General features: G+C 64.0%; 1 protein-coding gene across 1 annotated transcript; it reads right to left on the bottom strand.

Moving 5' to 3' along the window:
* Nucleotides 1-908: 908 nt before the first annotated feature.
* Nucleotides 909-20,081, bottom strand: LOC137440456 (spectrin beta chain, non-erythrocytic 2-like; the record flags this gene model as incomplete). The annotated part of the gene is given in 11 exon segments (XM_068136711.1): nt 909-947; nt 949-1,068; nt 3,075-3,192; nt 4,585-4,772; nt 6,755-6,867; nt 6,988-7,103; nt 8,810-8,890; nt 10,943-11,034; nt 15,696-15,746; nt 15,748-15,870; nt 19,924-20,081. Coding segments are annotated over 11 exon segments (1,199 nt in total), but the record flags the coding sequence as incomplete, so codon positions are not given.
* Nucleotides 20,082-20,592: the final 511 nt, after the last annotated feature.

Below are 20,592 nucleotides of genomic sequence, written 5' to 3'. Positions count from 1 at the left end.
GAGGAAGAGGAAGAGGAGAAGGAGCTCAGAGGTCGTCAGAGCTCCTGGAACCAGGAGGACTCGCTGAGACCACCCAAGACCCCCCCCCCAGATCACCCAAGCCCCCTTAGACCACCCAAGACCACCCAAGCCCCTCTAAGACCATCCAAGACCACCCAAGACCCCTCCAGGACCACCCAAGACCACCCAAGACCCCCTAAGACCACCCAAGACCCCTCCAGGACCACCCAAGACCACCCAAGCCCCCAAGACCATCCAAGATCACCCAGGACCCCCTAAGACCACCCAGGACCACCCAAGACCCCTCCAGGACCACCCAAGACCACCCAAGACCCCCTAAGACCACCCAAGACCCCCTAAGACCACCCAGACCCCCCTAAGACCACCCAAGACCCCCCAGGACCACCCAAGACCCCCTAAGACCACCCAAGCCCCCCTAAGACCATCCAAGATCACCCAAGACCTCCCAGGACCACCCAAGACCCCCTAAGACCACCCAGACCCCCCTAAGACCATGAAAGATCACCCAAGACCCCCCAGGACCACCCAAGACCCCCTAAGACCACCCAAGCCCCCCTAAGACCATGAAAGATCACCCAAGACACCCCAGGACCACCCAAGACGTCCTATGACCATCCAAGACCACCCAAGCCCCCCAAAGACCACCCAAGATCACCCAAGACCCCTCCAGGACCACCCAAGATCACCCAAGCCCCCCTAAGACCACCCAGGACCACCCAGGACCATCCAAGCCCCCTCCAGGACCACTTCAGCTCCTCTGGACCCATCCAGCCCTGAGCTGTGTCCCAGGTGCCCCAAGGTGGGTTGGACCTCCAGGCCCCCGGCCGGTCCCACAGCGCCCCCTGGGCGGTCCCGCAGCGCCCCCTGGGGGTGCCTGGCGGCCTCACCTGTGCCACCAGGCGCTGGTTGTCGCTGAGCCAGGACTCCCCTCATGGCAGCCTTGCGGTCGAAGCGAGCTGCCAGCTGCTCCAGCTTCTCCTGCCGGATCAGCTCCGTGCGCAGCGCCAGCTCCCGCTCGTGCTCCGCCTTCTCCAGCCGCTCCCACGCCTGGGGGTGCCACCACCAGCATCATCATCATCACCATCATCATCATCACCATTCATCAGCGACATCATCACCATCACCACCATCACCATCATCACCACCACCATCACCACCACCATCATCACCATCATCATCATCATCACCACCATCATCATCATCACCATCACCGTCATCATCATCATCACCATCACCATCATCACCATCATCATCATCATCCCCATCATCATCATCATCAGCATCATCATCACCACCAGCATCATCATCACCACCAGCATCATCATCATCACCATCATCACCATCACCATCACCATCACCATCATCATCACCATCAGCATCATCATCATCACCATCATCATCATCATCACCATCAGCATCATCATCACCACCACCATCATCATCATCACCATCATCATCATCATCACCACCATCGTCATCCCCATCACCATCATCATCATCACCACCATCATCATCATCATCATCACCATCATCACCATCATGACCAACCATGGTCATGACTGGCCATGGGTGGTCATGGTTGGCCATAGTTGGCCATGGGTGATCATGATTGGCTATCATCACCATCATCATCACCACCATCACCATCATCATCATCAACATCATCATCACCATCAACACCATCATCACCACCACCACCACCATCATCACCACCATCATCACCATCACCATCATCACCATCATCATCATCACCACCATCATCATCATCACCATCATTACCACCATCATCACCACCATCATCATCATCATCATCACCATCATCACGACCAACCATGGTCATGATTGGCCATGGGTGGTCATGATTGGCCATGGGTGATCATGATTGGCCATCATCACCATCATCATCATCATCACCACCATCACCATCATCACCATCATCATCATCAACATCATCAACATCATCATCACCATCACCACCATCATCACCACCACCACCACCATCATCACCACCATCATCATCATCATCGTCACCATCATCACCATCATCATGACCAACCATGAACATGATTGGCCATGGCTGGTCATGATTGGCCATCATCACCATCATCATCATCACCACCATCATCACCATCATCATCATCATCACCATCGCCATCACCATCATGACCAACCATGGTCATGATTGGCCATGGGTGGTCATGGTTGGCCATCATCACCATCATCACCATCATCATCATCACCACCATCACCATCATCACCATCATCATCATCAACACCATCATCCCCATCCCCATCACCACCATCACCATCATCACCATCAACATCATCATCGACGTCATCATCCCCACCACCATCATCACCACCATCATCATTATCAACATCATCACCATCACCAGTACCATCACCATCATGACCAACCATGGTCATGATTGGCCATGGATGGTCATGGTTGGCCATGGCTGGTCATGATTGGCCATCATCACCATCATCATCATCACCACCATCACCATCATGGCCATCATCACCATCATCATCATCATCATCATTACCATCATGACCAACCATGGTCATGATTGGCCATGGCTGGTCATGGTTGGCCATCATCACCATCATCATCATCACCATCAGCAGCAGCATCATGATTGCCATCAGCAACAGAATCATCATCATCATCATCATCACCATCACCATCATCATCATCATTACCATCATGACCAACCATGGTCATGATTGGCCATGGGTGGTCATGGTTGGCCATGGGTGGTCATGATTGGCCATCATCACCATCATCATCATCACCATCATCATCACCACCACCATCACCATCATCATCATGACCAACCATGGTCACAGTTGGCCATGGGTGGCCATGGTTGGCCATGGCTGGTCATGATTGGCCATCATCACCATCATCCTCATCACCAGCAGCAGCAGCATCATGATTACCATCATCACTATCATCATCACCATCATCATCATCACCACAACCATCATCACCATCACCATCATCCCCAGCACCACCATCATCCCCACGGCCACCACCCTGCCCCTACCTTGTTGATGTCTGAGATGAGCTTCCCCTCCCGGGGCACGTAGACCTTCTGGTTGTTGGCCCTCATCCTGCTCTGCACCGTGAAGAGCAGCACCTCCAGGTTCCCCTTCTCCATGAACCTGGCCAGGAGAAGAGGTCCTCAGCGCCCAGGACCCTCCTGGAGACCCTGGGAGCTCCTAAGGAGGGGTTGGAGGACCTAAGGAGGGCTTGAGGGCATCTAAGGAGGGTTTGATGGTGTCTTATAATTGGTCATGGTTGGCTATGGTTGGCCATTGTTGGCCATGGCTGGTCATGGTTGGTCATGGCTGGCCTTGGGTCATCATGGTTGGCCATAGTTCATCCTGGTTGGCCATGGGTAGTCATGATAGGCCATGGTTGGCCATGGCTGGTCATGGTTGGTCATGGCTGGCAATAGTTGTCAAGGTTAGTCATAGGTAGCCATGGTTGATCATAGTTGGCCATGGTTTGCCATGGTTGGCCATGGCTGGCCATAGTTGGCCATGGTCGGTCATGGCTGGTCATGGCTGGCCATGGGTCATCATGGTTGGCCATAGTTCATCCTGGTTGGCCATGGGTAGTCGTGATAGGCCATGGCTGGTCATGATTGGCCATGGTTGGCCATGGGTGGTCATGTCTGGCCATGATTGGCCATAGTTCACCCTGATTGGCCATGGTTGGTCATGATTGGCCATGGGTGGTCATGGTTGGCCATGGGTGGTCATGGCTGGACATGGTTGGTCATGGCTGGACATGGGTCATCATGGTTGGCCATAGTTCATCCTGGTTGGCCATGGGTAGTTGTGATAGGCCATGGCTGGTCATGATTGGCCATGGCTGGTTATGATTGGCCATGGTTGGCCATAGCTGGTCATGATTGGCCATGGCTAGTCATGGTTGGCCATGGGTGGTCATGTCTGGCCATGATTGGCCATGGTTGGCCATAGTTCATCCTGATTGGCCATGGTTGGTCATGATTGCCCATGGCTGGTCATGATTGGCCATAGTTCATCCTGGTTGGCCATGGTTGGCCATGGGTGGTCATGATTGGCCATGGGCGGTCATGATTGGTCATGGTTGGCCATGGCTGGTCATAGCTGGCCATGATTGGCCATGGTTGGCCATAGTTGGCTATGGCTGGTCATGATTGGCCATGGCTGGTCATAGCTGGCCATGATTGGCCATGGTTGGCCATAGTTGGCTATGGCTGGTCATGGTTGGCCACGGCTGGACATAGTTCATCCTGGTTGGCCATGGTTGGCCATAGTTGGCTATGGCTGGTCATGATTGGCCATGGCTGGACATAGTTGGCCAAGGCCGGCCATGGCTGGTCATGGTTGGCCATGGTTGGCCATGGGTGGTCATGATTGGCCATGGGTGGTCGTGATTGGCCATGGGTGGTCGTGATTGGCTATGGCTGGCCATAGTTGGCCATGGTTGGCCATGGTTCACCCTCCTTGGCCATGGTGCTGGTTGGGGCCGGCCCCGGGGCCCCCCGCGGGGGCGGTGCTCACTTGGGCGGCTTCTCGACGGTGCGGTAGGTGTTGAAGGCCTGCAGGTGGCTCTGGAGGGCGGGCAGGGCGTTGGGCAGCTGCCTCTCCGTCAGGCTCCCCAGCGTCCGCTGGATCCAGGCCAGCAGCTCCCCGGCCAGCTCCTCGTACTTGGCCACCAGCCCCGCGGCCTCCCGCGCCGTCTCCAGCACCTGCCGGCGCCGACCGCCTCCAGCCGCCGCCTGCCGGCCTCCGCCTCTGCCTCTCCCTCCAGCCTCCCTCCCCCTTCCCCACCTCTGTCCCTCCATCCACCTCCCTCCACCCCTTGGGCTTCCAACCACCTTCTCTCGCCCTCCATTTCTCCCTCCAGCCTCCCTCCCCCTTCCCCACCTCCAGCCCTCCATCCAACTCCAGCCCTCCTTCCATCTCCATCCACTTCCCTCCACCCCTTGGGCCTCCAACCACCTTCTCTCCACCTCCATCTCTCCCTCCCCCTCCATCTCTCCCTCCACTTCCCCCACCTCCATCTCTCCTCCACCTTCACCTCCCCCTCCATCCTCCCTCCACATTCTCCACCTCCATTCTCCCTCCACCTTCTCCACCTCCATCTCAGCCCCACCTCCATCTCTTCCTCCATCTCCCTGTACCACCATCCACCCCTCAGTCCTCAACCACCTTCTCTCCCCCTCCATCTCTCCATCTCTCTCTCCACCTTCTCTCCCACCATCTCTCTCTCCACCTCCTCCACCTCCATCTCTTCCTCCATCTCCCTGTACCACCATCCACCCCTCAGTCCTCCAAACGGCTTATCTCCACCTCCATCTCACCTTCCCTCTCTCCTTCCACCTCCATCCACCTCCATCCACCCCTCAGTCCTCCAACCACCTTCTCTCCACCTCCATCTCTCCCTCCCTCTTTCCTTCCACCTCCACCCACCCCTCGGTCCTCCAACCACCTGCTCTCCACCTCCATCTCTCCCTCCCCCTCCATCTCTCCCTCCATCCCTCTCTCCACCTTCTCTCCCTCCATCTCTCTCTCCACCTCCTCCACCTCCATCTCTACCCCACCTCCATCTCCTTCCACCTCCATCCACCCCTCAGTCCTCCAACCACCTTCTCTCCACCTCCATCTCTCCCTCCATCTCTTCCCCACCTCCATCTCTCCCTCCACCTCCCTTTACTACCATCCACCCCTCGGGCCTCCAACCACCTTCTCTCCACCTCCATCTCTCCCTCCTTCTCTCTCTCCACCTCCTCCACCTCCATCTCTACCCCACCTCCATATCCTTCCACCTCCCTCCACCCCTCAGTCCTCCAACAACCTTCTCTCCATCTCCATCTCTTTCTCCACCTTCTCTCCCTCCATCTCTCTCTCCACCTCCTCCACCTCCATCTCTCCCTCCCTCCCTCCCTCCCTCCCTCCTTCCACCTCCACCCACCCCTCAGTCCTCCAACCACCTTCTCTCCACCTCTATCTCTCCCTCCCTCTCTCTTTCCACCTCCATCCACCCCTCGGGCGTCCAACCACTTTCCCTCCCCCTCCATCTCTCCCTCCCCCTCCATCTCTCCCTGCATCCCTCTCTCCACCTTCTCTACCTCCATCTCCCTCTCCACCTTCTCTACCTCCCTCTCCCTCTCCACCTCCATCTCTACCCCACCTCCATCTCCTTCCACCTCCATCCACCCCTCAGCCCTCCAACTACCTTCTCTCCATCTCCATCTCTCTCCACCTTCTCTCCCTCCATCTCTCTCTCCACCTCCTCCACCTCCACCTCCACCTCTCCCTCCCTCCTTCCACCTCCACCCACCCCTCGGTCCTCCAACCACCTTCTCTCAGCCTCTCCCTTCCCCTCCTTCCTCCTTCCACCTCCACCCACCCCTCGGTCCTCCAGCCACCTGCTCTCCACCTCCATCTCTCCCTCCATCTCTCTCTCCACCTTCTCTACCTCCATCTCTACCCCACCTCCATCTCCTTCCACCTCCATCCACCCCTCAGCCCTCCAACCACCTTCTCTCCATCTCCATCTCCATCTCTCTCTCCACCTCCTCCACCTCCACCTCCATCTCTCCCTCCCTCCTTCCACCTCCACCCACCCCTCGGTCCTCCAACCACCTTCTCTCCGCCTCTCCCTCTCCCTCCTTCCCTCCTTCCCTCCCTCCCAGGCCCTTCCCTCTCCCCCCCTAGCCCCCCAGACCTTCCCCACTCTCTTCCCCTCCACGGCCAAGGCCTTCATCTTGGAGAAGTAGTGGTAGAAGGTGGCCACGTAGGTGATCAGCGACCTCTCGTCCGGCTGCTCCACGTTGACGTCTGGGGGGAGAGGGTCAGGGACCCCAGAAGCTCATCGGCCAAGAGCCCAGGCAGGGGAGACCCCCCACCCCCCCTCCCCATCCCCGGGGAGCAGCCCCCACAGCGCCCCCCGCAGGTCACCTTCGGGGTCCAGCAGCTTGGTGAGGCCCAGCTCGCGCTCGGCCACCGTGAAGGCCCTCTGCAGGTTGTGGAGAGCGTTGCAGCGCCGCAGCGACTCCATGTCCACCAGGTCCGGCCTGGGGGCCAGGGGCAGGCTCAGCCCCACGCAGCCTGACCCACGGAGCCAGCCCCACGCAGCCTGACCCACGGAGGGACCACAGAGCCTGCCCCACGGAGCCTGACCCATGGAGCCTGACCCATGGAGACTGCCCCAAGGACCCTGCCCCATGGAGCCTGACCCAGGGAGGGACCACAGAGCCTGCCCCAAGCAGCCTGACCCACGGAGCCCGCCCCACACAGCCTGCCCCACAGAGGGACCATGGACCCTGCCCCATGGAGCCTGCCCCATGGAGACTGCCCCACGGAGCCTGACCCATGGAGGGACCACAGAGCCTGCCCCATGGAGCCTGACCCACGGAGCCTGACCCACGGAGGGACCACAGAACCTGACCCATGGAGCCTGACCCACAGAGGGACCACAGAACCTGACCCATGGAGCCCACCCCACGGAGCCTGACCCACAGTGGGACCACAGAGCCTGCCCCATGGAGCCCACCCCACGGAGCCTGACCCATGGAGCCTGACCCACAGAGGGACCACAGAACCTGACCCATGGAGCCCACCCCACGGAGCCTGACCCATGGAGCCTGACCCACAGAGGGACCACAGAGCCTGCCCCACGGAGCCTGACCCACGGAGTCTGCCCCATGGAGCCTGCCCCATGGAGCCTGATCCAGGGAGGGACCACAGAGCCTGCCCCACGCAGCCTGACCCACGGAGCCTGCCCCACACAGCCTGCCCCACAGAGGGACCATGGACCCTGCCCCATGGAGCCTGCCCCATGGAGACTGCCCCACGGAGCCTGACCCATGGAGGGACCACAGAGCCTGCCCCATGGAGCCTGACCCACGGAGGGACCACAGAGCCTGCCCCATGGAGCCCACCCCACGGAGCCTGACCCATGGAGCCTGCCCCATGGAGGGACCACAGAACCTGACCCATGGAGCCTGACCCACAGAGGGACCACAGAACCTGACCCATGGAGCCTACCCCATGGAGCCTGCCCCACGCAGCCTGACACATGGAGGGACCACAGAACCTGCCCCACGGAGCCTGCCCCATGGAGCCTGACCCATGGAGCCTGACCCATGGAGGGACCACAGAGCCTGACCCATGGAGCCTGCCCCAAGGACCCTGCCCCACGGAGCCTGACCCATGGAGCCTGACCTATAGATCCTGCCCTATGGAGGGACCTACAGATCCTGCCCCACACAGCCTGACCCACGGAACCTAACCCACGGAGCCTGACCCATGGACCCTGCCCCACGGAGCCTGACCCACGGAGGGACCACAGAGCCCGCCCCACGGAGTCTGCCCCACGGAGCCTGGCCCATGGAGACTGCCCCACGCAGCCTGACCCATGGAGGGACCACAGAACCTGCCCCACGGAGCCTGACCCACAGAGCCTGACCCATGGAGGGATCACAGATCCTGACACACAGAGCCTGATCCATGGAGCCTGCCCCATGGAGCCTGCCCCATGGAGCCTGCCCCAGGGAGGGACCACAGAGCCTGCCCCATGGAGCCTGCCCCACTGATCCTGCCCCACGGAGCCTGCCCCACAGAGGGACCACAGATCCTACCCCAAGGACCCTGCCCCACGGAGTCTGACCCATGGAGCCTGCCGGAGGGAGCCTACCCCATAGAGGGACCAGAGAGCCTGCCCCATGGAGCCTGCCCCCCAGCCCCTATCCCCCAGCTGCCCCCCAGGGGCGCCCCCCACCGGTGCTTGTGGATGATGGCGTTGAAGGCCAGGCCGTCGCGCCAGCTGGTGGTGAAGTTGTGCACATGGACGTTGGGGTACCTGGGGGGGGAGGAAAGGGGGGAGGGTCAGACTGGGACCCCCCACCAGGGGCCTTCCAAGCTCCCCAGAACCCCCCTCAAGACCCCCCAGGAGACCTCAAGACCCTCCAGAAGCCCCCCAGGACCTCCTAGAACCTCCCCAAGACCTCTCAGAACCCACCCAAGACCTCCCAGACCCTCCCCAAGACCCTGCAGAAGCCCCCAGGACCTCCTAGAACCTCCCCAAGACCTCCCAGAGCCCACCCAAGACCCTCCAGAGGCCCCCAGGACCTCTTAGAACCTCCCCAAGACCTCCTAGAACCTCTCCAAGACCTCCTAGAACCCACTCAAGACCCTCCAGGAGCCCCTAAGACCTCCTAGAACCTCCTCAAGACCCTGCAGAGGCCCTCAGGACCTCCTAGAACCCACCCAAGACCCTCTAGAACCTCCCCAAGACCTCCTAGAACCTCCCCAAGACCTCCTAGAACCTCCCCAAGACCTCCTAGAACCCTCCTAGAACCCACCCAAGACCTCCTAGAACCCACCCAAGACCCTCCAGATGCCCTCAGGACCTCCTAGAACCTCCCCAAGACCTCTCAGAACCCACCCAAGACCTTCTAGAACCCACCCAAGACCTCCTAGAACCTCCCCAAGACCCTCCAGAAGCCCCCCAAGACCTCCTAGAACCCACCCAAGACCCTCCAGGAGCCCCCCAAGACCTCTTAGAACCCACCCAAGACCCTCTAGAACCTCCCCAAGACCTCCTAGAACCCCCCCAGGACCTCCTAGAACCCTCCTAGAACCCACCCAAGACCTCCTAGAACCCACCCAAGACCCTCCAGAACCCCCAAGACCTCCTAGAACCCACCCAAGACCCTGCAGAGGCCCTCAGGACCTCATAGAAGCCTCCCAGAACCCACCCAAGACCCTCTAGAACCTCCCCAAGACCCCCCAGGAGCCCCCCAAGACCTCCTAGAACCCTCCCAGAACCCTCCCAAGACCCTCCAGAAGCCCCCAAGATCTTCTAGAACCCTCCCAGAACCCTCCCAAGACCCTCTAGAACCTCCCCAAGACCTCCTAGAACCCTCCTAGAACCTCCCCAAGAACCTCCAGAAGGCCCCCAGGACCTCTCAGATCCACCCAAGACCTCCTAGAACCCTCCCAGAACCCACCCAAGACCCTCTAGAACCTCCCCAAGACCCTCCAGAAGCCCCTAAGACCTCCTAGAACCTCCTCAAGACCCTGCAGAGGCCTTTAGGACCTCCTACAACCTCCCCAAGACCCTCCAGAAGCCCCCCAAGACCTCCTAGAACCTCCCCAAGACCTCCTAGAACCTCCCCAAGACCTCCTAGAACCCTCCTAGAACCCACCCAAGACCTCCTAGAACCCACCCAAGACCCTCCAGATGCCCTCAGGACCTCCTAGAACCTCCCCAAGACCTCTCAGAACCCACCCAAGACCCTCCAGAACCTCCCCAAGACCTCTTAGAACCTCCCCAGGAGGTCCTAGAACCCACCCAAGACCCTCCAGAGGCCCTCAGAACCTCCTAGAACCTCCCCAAGACCTCCTAGAACCTCCCCAAGACCCTCTAGAACCTCCCCAGGACCTCCTAGAACCCTCCCAGGACCCACCCAAGACCCTCCAGAGGCCTCCCAAGACCTCCTAGAACCTTCCTAGAACCCACCCAAGACCCTCCAGAAGCCCCCATGATCCTCTTAGAACCCTCCCAGGACCCACCCAAGACCCTGCAGAGGCCCTCAGGACCTCCTAGAACCTCCCCAAGACCCTCCAGGAGCCCCCCAGGACCTCCTACAACCTCCCCAAGACCCTCCAGAAGCCCCCAAGACCTCTTAGAACCCACCCAAGACCCTCTAGAACCTACCCAAGACCCCCCAGGAGCCCCCCAAGACCTCCTAGAACCCACCCAAGACCCTCTAGAACCTCCCCAAGACCTCCTAGAACCTCCCCAGCAGGTCCTAGAAACCCACCCAAGAGCCCTCCAGAGCCTCCCCAAGGCCTAGCATCCTCCTAGAGCCCCCCCAGGACCCCTCCCCAGGCCCCCCCCCCAGCCCACCCTGCAGTCTTCATCTGGCACCAGAGGAGCAGAGCATCCTTGGCTGACTTCTTCTCCTTGTTGTCCTCTGTCTCCACACTGATGTCCTGGATCTGGGGGGAGGGAAGGACAACAGAAATGGGGTGGGGGGAGCGGGGGAGGGGTCCTCAGAGCAGCCCCAGGTGGGGGGGAAGGTCCTGGTGGGCTCCAAGGAGCTCCTGATGGCTCCAAGGAGGTCCTGGTGGGCTCCAAGGAGCTCCTGGTGGCTCCAAGGAGCTCCTGATGGGCTCCAAGGAGCTCCTGATGGCTCCAAGGAGCTCCTGATGGGCTCCAAGGAGCTCCTGATGGCTCCAAGGAGGTCCTGATGGGCTCCAAGGAGCTCCTGATGGCTCCAAGGAGCTCCTGATGGCTCCAAGGAGCTCCTGATAGGCTCCAAGGAGGTCCTGATGGCTCCAAGGAGCTCCTGATGGGCTCCAAGGAGCTCCTGATGGCTCCAAGGAGCTCCTGGTGGCTCCAAGGAGCTCCTGATGGCTCCAAGGAGGTCTTGGTGGGCTCCAAGGAGGTCTTGGTGGGCTCCAAGGAGGTCCTGATGGCTCCAAGGAGCTCCTGATGGCTCCAAGGAGGTCCTGGTGGGCTCCAAGGAGGTCCTGATGGCTCCAAGGAGGTCCTGATGGGCTCCAAGGAGGTCCTGATGGGCTCCAAGGAGGTCCTGATGGCTCCAAGGAGGTCCTGGTGGGCTCCAAGGAGGTCCTGATGGCTCCAAGGAGCTCCTGATGGGCTCCAAGGAGCTCCTGGTGGCTCCAAGGAGGTCTTGGTGGGCTCCAAGGAGCTCCAGATGGCTCCAAGGAGGTCTTGGTGGGCTCCAAGGAGCTCCTGGTGGCTCCAAGGAGGTCCTGATGGCTCCAAGGAGCTCCTGATGGCTCCAAGGAGCTCCTGATGGCTCCAAGGAGCTTCTGATGGCTCCAAGGAGCTCCTGGTGGCTCCAAGGAGGTCCTGATGGCTCCAAGGAGGTCTTGGTGGGCTCCAAGGAGGTCCTGATGGCTCCAAGGAGCTCCTGATGGCTCCAAGGAGGTCCTGGTGGGCTCCAAGGAGCTCCTGATGGCTCCAAGGAGCTCCTGATGGGCTCCAAGGAGGTCTTGGTGGGCTCCAAGGAGGTCTTGGTGGGCTCCAAGGAGCTCCTGATGGCTCCAAGGAGCTCCTGATGGCTCCAAGGAGGTCTTGGTGGGCTCCAAGGAGCTCCTGATGGCTCCAAGGAGCTCCAGATGGCTCCAAGGAGGTCCTGATGGGCTCCAAGGAGCTCCAGATGGCTCCAAGGAGGTCTTGGTGGGCTCCAAGGAGCTCCTGATGGCTCCAAGGAGCTCCAGATGGCTCCAAGGAGGTCCTGATGGGCTCCAAGGAGCTTCTGATGGCTCCAAGGAGGTCCTGGTGGCTCCAAGGAGCTTCTGATGGCTCCAAGGAGCTCCTGATGGCTCCAAGGAGCTCCTGATGGCTCCAAGGAGGTCCTGATAGGCTCCAAGGAGCTCCTGATGGCTCCAAGGAGGTCTTGGTGGGCTCCAAGGAGCTCCTGATGGCTCCAAGGAGGTCCTGATGGCTCCAAGGAGGTCCTGATGGGCTCCAAGGAGGTCCTGATGGCTCCAAGGAGCTCCTGATGGGCTCCAAGGAGGTCCTGATGGGCTCCAAGGAGGTCCTGATGGCTCCAAGGAGGTCCTGATGGGCTCCAAGGAGGTCCTGATGGGCTCCAAGGAGCTCCTGATGGGCTCCAAGGAGGTCCTGATGGGCTCCAAGGAGCTCCTGATGGCTCCAAGGAGGTCCTGATGGCTCCAAGGAGCTCCTGATGGGCTCCAAGGAGCTCCTGATGGCTCCAAGGAGCTCCTGGTGGGCTCCAAGGAGCTCCTGATGGGCTCCAAGGAGGTCCTGATGGCTCCAAGGAGGTCTTGGTGGGCTCCAAGGAGCTCCAGATGGCTCCAAGGAGGTCTTGGTGGGCTCCAAGGAGGTCCTGATGGGCTCCAAGGAGCTCCTGATGGCTCCAAGGAGGTCCTGATGGCTCCAAGGACATCTTGGTGGCCCTGAGGGCCTCCTGATTGCTCCCAGGACCTCCTGGTGGCTTCCAGGAGCTCTTGGTGGCTCTGAGGAGCTGCTGCTGGCCCCCAGCACCTCCTGATTGCTCCTAGGACCTCTTGGTGGCCCCAAGGACCTCCTGCTGCCTCCCAGCCCCTCCTGGCAGCCCCCAGCCCCTCCTGCTGCCTCCCAGACCCTCTTGGTGCCTCCAAGAGCCTCCTGATTGCCCTCAGCCCCTCCTGGCAGCTCCCAGCCCCTCCTGCTGGCCCCCAGGACCTCTTAGTGCCTCCCAGGACCTCTTGGTGCCTCTGAGGAGCTGCTGCTGCCTCCCAGCACCTCCTGACTGCTCCTAGGACCTCCTGATGGCTCTGAGGAGCTGGAGAGGGCCTCCAGACCCTCTTGGTGGCTTCCAGCCCCTCCTGATTGCTCCCAGTCCCTCCTGCTGCCTCCCAGCACCTCTTGGTGCCTCTGAGGAGCTCCTGCTCCCTCCCAGCACCTCCTGATTGCTCCCAGGACCTCTTAGTGCCTCCAAAGACCTCTTGGTGGCTCCCAGCCCCTCTTGGTGGCTCTGGGGAGCTGGAGATGGCTCTGAGGAGCTGCTGCTGCGCCCCCAGCCCCTCCTGGCAGCCCCCAGCCCCTCCTGCTGCCTCCCAGGACCTCTTGGTTCCTCCAAGAGCCTTCTGCTGCCTCCCAGCACCTCCTGCTGGGCCCCAGCACCTCCTAATTGCTCCTAGGACCTCTTGGTGGCTCTGAGGAGCTGCTGCTGCCTCCCAGACCCTCTTGGTACCTCCCAGCTGCTCCTGGCAGCCCCCAGCCCCTCCTGGCAGCCCCCAGCCCTTCCTGGTGGCTCTGAGGAGCTGCTGCTGGCCCTCAGCACCTCCTGACTGTTCCCAGGACCTCTTGGTGGCTCTGAGGAGCTGCTGCTGCCTCCCAGCACCTCCTGATTGCTCCCAGCCCCTCTTAGTGCCTCCAAGGACCTCTTGGTAGCATCAAGGACCTCCTGCTGCCTCCCAGACCCTCTTGGTGCCTCTGAGAGCCTCCTGCTGCCCCCCAGCCCCTCCTGGCAGCCCCCAGCCCCTCTTGGTGCCTCCAAGAGCCTCCTGCTGCCTCCCAGCACCTCCTGACTGCTCCCAGGACCTCTTAGTGCCTCCAAGGACCTCTTGGTAGCATCAAGGACCTCCTGCTGCCTCCCAGACCCTCTTGGTGGCTCTGAGGAGCTGCTGCTGGTCCCCAGCCCCTCCTGGCAGCCCCCAGCACCTCCTGCTGCCTCCCAGGACCTCTTGGTGCCTCTGAGAGCCTCCTGATTGCTCCCAGCCCCTCCTGGCAGCTCCCAGCCCCTCCTGCTGCCTCCCAGAACCTCTTAGTGCCTCCAAGGAGCTGAAGATGGCTCTGAGGAGCTGCTGCTGCCTCCCAGCACCTCCTGACTGCTCCCAGGACCTCTGAGTGCCTCAAGGACCTCTTGGTGGCTCCCAGGAGCTCTTGGTGGCTCTGAGGAGCTGCTGCTGGCCCTCAGCACCTCCTGACTGCTCCTAGGACCTCTTGGTGGCCCCAAGGACCTCTTGGTAGCATCAAGGACCTCCTGCTGCCTCCCAGACCCTCTTGGTGCCTCCAAGAGCCTCCTGCTGCCTCCCAGCCCCTCCTGATTGCTCCTAGGACCTCTTGCTGGCTCTGAGGAGCTGCTGCTGCCCCCCCCAGCCCCTCCTGGCAGCCCCCAGCCCCTCTTGGTGGCTCTGAGGAGCTGCTGCTGGCTCCCAGGACCTCTTGGTACCTCCCAGGACCTCCTGGCAGCCCCCAGCCCCTCCTGGCAGCCCCCAGACCCTCCTGGCAGCCCCCAGCCCTCCCTGATTGCTCCCAGGACCTCTCAGTGGCTCTGAGGAGCTGGAGATGGCTCTGAGGAGCTGCTGCTGGCCCCCAGCCCCTCCTGCTGCCTCCCAGCACCTCCTGACTGCTCCTAGGACCTCTTAGTGCCTCCAAAGACCTCTTGGTAACATCAAGGACCTCCTGCCGGCCCCCCCCAGCGCCCCCTGGCGGCCGCACCTGGAAGCGCAGGATGATGGTCCAGAGCGGCGCCCCCCCTCTCCCCTCCCCAGCGCCCCCTGGCGGCCGCACCTAGAAGCGCAGGATGATGGTGCAGAGCGGCGCCCCCCCCTCTTCCCCCCACCCCCCCATCGCCCCCTGGCGGGCCGCACCTGGAAGCGCAGGATGATGGTCCAGAGCGGCGCCCCCCCCTCTTCCCCCCACCCCACATCGCCCCCTGGCGGCCGCACCTGGAAGCGCAGGATGATGGTGCAGAGCGGCGCCCCCCCCCTTCCCTTCCTCCCCATCGCCCCCCGGCGGCCGCACCTGGAAGCGCAGGATGATGGTCCAGAGCGGCGCCCCCCCTCTTCCCCCACCCCCCATCGCCCCCTGGCGGCCGCACCTGGAAGCGCAGGATGATGGTCCAGAGCGGCGCCCCCCCTCTCCCCCACCCCATCGCCCCCCTGGCGGCCGCACCTGGAAGCGCAGGATGATGGTCCAGAGCGGCGCCCCCCCTCTTCCCCCCACCCCCCATCGCCCCCTGGCGGCCGCACCTGGAAGCGCAGGATGATGGTCCAGAGCGGCGCCCTCCCCTCTCCCCCCCCCCCCAGCACCCCCTGGCGGCCGCACCTGGAAGCGCAGGATTATGGTCCAGAGCGGCGCCCTCCCTCTCCCCCCCCGCGCCCCCTGGCGGCCGCACCTGGAAGCGCAGGATGATGGTCCAGAGCAGCCCCAGCGTCAGGCGGTGGTTTGCCGTCGACGATGTCGTGGGAGCCAACGTTCTCCAGGTGAACCTTCTGCTCCCGCAGGAACTGCAGCGCCTTGTCCACGTTCTCCAGGCAGTGGATCCGCATCCGGCCCTTGGTGGGCTTGGGCTGGGGGGCGGGGGGGGGGGGAGGGGGGAAGGGGGAAGGTGAGGGCCAACCCCCCCCCCCCCCAACCTGGGAAAGGAGAGGGGAGGGGAGGGGAGGGGCTGGAGGGGCTCCTGGAGGGGTCCTGGGGGGGGGTCTTGAGGAGGGGGGGGGAGGGGTCCGGGGGTGCTTGAGGAGGGGGGGGGGAGGGGTCCTGGGGGGGCTTGAGGAGGGGGGGAAGGAGGGTCTTGGAGGGGTTCTGGAGGGGCTTAAGGAGGGTGGGAGGGGTCCTGGGGGGGCCTGAGGGGCTCCTGGGGGGTCCTGGAGGGGTTCTGGGAGGGGCTTGAGGGGGGATTGGAGGGGCTCCTGAGGAGGGTGGGAGGGGTCCTGGGGGGCCTTGAAGAGGGAGGGAGGGGTCCTGGGGGGGGCTTGAAGAGGGTTGGAGGGGTCCTGGGGGGGCTTTGAGGGGGATTGGAGGGGTCCTGGGGGGGGGGGTGAGGCGGGTGGGAAGGGTCCTGGGGGGGGCTTTGAGGGGCTGCTGGGGGAGGCTGGAGGGATCTTGAGGGGTCCTGGGGGGGCTTGAGGGGGATTGGAGGGGTCCTGGGGGGGGGGTGAGGAGGGGTGGGAAGGGTCCTGGGGGTCCTGAGGAAGGCTGGAGGGGCTCCTGGGGGGTCCTGAGGAGGGTTGGAGGGGTTCTGGAGGGGCTTGAGGAGGGTGGGAGGGGTCCTGGGGAGGGGGGGGAGAGGTTCTGGGGGGGGCTTGAGGAGGGTGGGAGGGGGTCCTGAGGAGCTCCTGGAGGGTCCTGAGGGGATCTTGGAGGGGTCCTGGGGGCTCCTGAGGAGGGTTGGAGGGGTTCTGGGGGGGTCTTGAGAGGAGGGGGGTTGGGGGGGGGTCGGGGGGGGGGGGGTCTTAAGGGGCTCCTGGGGGGGCTGGAGGGATCTTGGAGGGGGTCCAGGGGGGGCTTGAGGAGGGTTGGAGGGGTCCTGAGGGACTCCTGGGGGGTCCTGAGGGATCTTGGGGATAGGGTCCCCAGTTTGGGGAGGGGTCAGGGAGCTGGTGGGGGAGGGGTCTGGTCTGGGGTGGGCAGGGGGTCTCCCTGGCTTGGGGAGGGGTCTCTCCCTGCCCAGCTGCCCCCCGGGAGGGGCTTTGCAGGAGGCTCAGCAGCAGCCTCCTGTCCTGGAGAGCACTGAGCGGGGAGGGGGCTGGGTGGGGAGGGGTCTCCTGTGGGGGCAGGGCTGAGTCTGGGGAGGGGTCTAGGGTGGGGAGGGGGTCTGTCTGGGGTGGGCAGGGGGTCTCTCTGGCTTGGGGAGGGGTCTCCCAGCCCAGCTACTCCCCCGGGAGGGGGCTCTGCAGGAGGCTCTGTGCCGGGCAGGGCTCTGCCGCGGGGGGCTCCGGGCGGGGGGGGTGGAGGGGTCTGGATGGGGAGGGGGCTTTGTGGGCGGGGCCTGAGGTGAGGAGGGGTCTCCCTAGATTGGGAAGGGGTCTGTCTGGGGTGGGCAGGGGTCTCCCTGTCCAGCTGCCCCCCGGGAGGGTCTCTGCAGGAGGCTCAGCAGCAGCCTCCCGGCCCGGAGGGCACTGAGCGGGGAGGGGGCTGGGTGGGGAGGGGTCTCCTGTGGGGGCAGGGGGGAGTTTGGGGAGGGGGTGTGGGGTGGGCAGGGGGTCTCCCTAGATTGGGAAGGGGTCTGTCTGGGGTGGGCTGGGGTCTCCTTGGCTTGGGGAGGGGTCTCCCAGCCCAGCTGCCCCCCGGGAGAGGCTCTGCAGGAGGCTCTGTGCCGGGCAGGGCTCTGCCGCGGGGGGCTCCGGGCGGGGGGGGGGGGGGGAGGGGGTCTGGATGGGGAGGGGGCTTTGTGGGCGGGGCCTGGTTTGAGGAGGGGTCTCCCTGGATTGGGAAGGGGTCTGTCTGGGGTGGGCAGGGGTCTCACTAGATTGGGGAGGGGTCTCCCTGCCCCAGCTGCCCCCCGGGAGGGGGCTCTGCAGGAGGCTCAGCAGCAGCCTCCCGGCCCGGAGCGCTCTGCCTGGGGCAGGGGGCCGGGGTGGGGAGGGGTCTCCTGTGGGGGCAGGGGGGAGTTTGGGGAGGGGTCTGGGGCGAGGAGGGGTCTCCCTAGATTGGGTAGGGGTCTGTCTGAGGTGGGCAGGGGGTCTCCCTGGCTTGGGGGAGGGGTCTCCCTGCCCAGGTGCCCTCCGGGAGAGGCTCTGCAGGAGGCTCTGTGCCGGGCAGGGCTCTCCCTTGGGGGAGGGGGCTGAGTGGGGAGGGGGTCTCCTGTGGGGGCAGGGCTGAGTTTGGGGAGGGGTCTGGGGTGGGAAGAGGTCTGTCTGGGGTGGGCAGGGGTCTTCTTGGCTTGGGGAGGGGTCCTCCCCTGCCCAGCTACCCCCCCGGGAGATGCTCTGCAGGAGGCTCTGTGCCAGGCAGGGCTCTCCCTTGGGGAGGGGTCTGGGTGGGGGAGGGGGCTTTGTGGGCGGGGCCTGGCTTGAGGAGGGGTCTCCCCTAGATTGGGAAGGGGTCTGTCTGGGGTGGGCAGGGGTCTTCCTGGCTTGGGGAGGGGTCTCCCTGCCCAGCTACCCCCCGGGAGATGCTCTGCAGGAGGCTCTGTGCCGGGCAGGGCTCTGCCGCGGGGGGGCTCCGGGCAGGGGGGGGGGAGGGGTCTGGATGGGGAGGGGGCTTTGTGGGCGGAGCCTGAGGTGAGGAGGGTCTCCCTAGATTGGGAAGGGGTCTCTCTGGGGTGGGCAGGGGTCTCACTAGATTGGGGAGGGGTCTCCCTGCCCAGCTGCCCCCGGGAGAGTCTCTGCAGGAGGCTCAGCAGCAGCCTCCCGGCCCGGAGGGCTCTGTGCCGGGCAGGGCTCTCCCTTGGGGAGGGGGTCTGGGTGGGGAGGGGGCTTTGTGGGCGGGGTCTAGGGTGGGGAGGGGGTCTCCCTAGATTGGGAAGGGGTCTGTCTGGGGTGGGCAGGGGTCTCTCTAGACTGGGCAGGGGTCTCCCTGGCTTGGGGAGGGGTCTCCCAGCCCAGCTACCCCCCCCGGGAGAGGCTCTGCAGGAGGCTCTGTGCCGGGCAGGTGCTCTCCCTTGGGGAGGGGGGCTGAGTGGGGAGGGGTCTCCTGTGGGGGCAGGGGCTGAGTTTGGGGAGGGGGTCTGGGGTGGGGAGGGGTCTGTCTGGGGTGGGCAGGGGGTCTCCCTGGCTTGGGGAGGGGTCTCCCTGCCCAGCTACCCCCCGGGAGATGCTCTGCAGGAGGCTCTGTGCCAGGCAGGGCTCTCCCTTGGGGAGGGGTCTGGGTGGGGTGGGGGCTTTGTGGGCGGGGGTCTACGGGTGGGGGAGGGGTCTCCCTAGATTGGGAAGGGGTCTGTCTGGGGTGGGCAGGGGTCTCACTAGATTGGGGAGGGGGTCTCCCTGCCCAGCTGCCCCCCGGGAGGGGCTCTGCAGGAGGCTCAGCAGCAGCCTCCCGGCCCGGAGAGCACTGAGCGGGGAGGGGGCTGGGTGGGGTGGGCAGGGGTCTCTCTGTCTTGGGGAGGGGGTCTCCCAGCCCAGCTACCCCCCGGGAGAGGCTCTGCAGGAGGCTCTGTGCCGGGCAGGGCTCTCCCTTGGGGAGGGGGTCTGGGTGGGGAGGGGGGCTTTGTGGGCGGGGTCTACGGGTGGGGAGGGGGTCTCCCCCAGATTGGGAAGGGGTCCTCTCTGGGGTGGGGCAGGGGTCTCCCTGGCTTGGGGAGGGGTCTCCCAGCCCAGCTACCCCCCCGGGAGATGCTCTGCAGGAGGCTCTGTGCCGGGCAGGGCTCTCCCTTGGGGAGGGGGCTGGGTGGGGAGGGGTCTCCTGTGGGGGCAGGGCTGAGTTTGGGGAGGGGTCTAGGGTGGGGAGGGGTCTGTCTGGGGTGGGCAGGGGTCTTCCTGGCTTGGGGGAGGGGTCTCCCTGCCCAGCTGCCCCCCCGGGAGATGCTCTGCAGGAGGCTCTGTGCCGGGCAGGGCTCTGCCGCGGGGGGCTCCGGGCGGGTGGGGGGGGGGGAGGGGTCTGGGATGGGGAGGGGGGCTTTGTGGGCGGGGGTCTAGGGGTGGGGAGGGGTCTCCCCGAATTGGGGAGGGGTCTCCCCTGACCAGCTGCTCGCCGGAGAGGCGCTGCTGCAGGAGGCTGAGCAGCAGCCTCCCGTCCCGCAGGTCGCTGTAGAGGTCTCCCAGGCGGCTGCCGCCCCCCAGCCCCAGGTGAGAGTTCAGCCACTTGGTGAAGGTCTTCTTCTGCACTGCCTCCCTCTCGTCTGCCGCCGGGGGGGGAGGGAGGGGAGGGGGCTCAGAGACCCCTCCCCAATTCAGCCCACGACCCCCCCCGGACCCCTCAGACCCCCCCCGGACCCCTCAGACCCCCCCCGACCCCTCCCAGAGACCCCCCGACCCCGGCGCCCCCCCGACCCGACTCAACCCCAGCCTGGGAGCTGCCAAGCTGAGGACCTCCCCCGAGGTCCTAAACCCCCCCCCCCCCCGGGCTCGGAGACCACCCCCCCAAATCCTCCCCCCCGACCCCCTCAGACCCCCCCCCCGGAGACCCCCCGACCCCGAGACCCCCCACCCCGAGACCCCCAGCCCCAGGACCCCAGCCCCAATTCGACCCCAGCCTGGGAGCTGCCAAGCTGAGGACCCTCCCCTCCCTCCCCCCCACGAGGTCCTAAGACCCCCCCCGGGACCCCCCCCGGGCTCGGAGACCCCCCCCCGGAGACCCCCCGACCCCGAGACCCCCCAACCCCGAGACCCCCCAGCCCCCAAGACCCCAGC

The sequence above is a fragment of the Melanerpes formicivorus genome, unplaced genomic scaffold (genome assembly GCF_026170545.1).
Source record: "Melanerpes formicivorus ecotype bairdi unplaced genomic scaffold, bMelFor1.0.p_v2 SCAF_3024, whole genome shotgun sequence".
NCBI classification, from domain to species: Eukaryota; Metazoa; Chordata; class Aves; order Piciformes; family Picidae; genus Melanerpes; species Melanerpes formicivorus.
The sequence above is the reverse complement of the archived record's forward strand: the minus strand, read 5'-3'. Positions and strand labels throughout refer to the sequence as shown.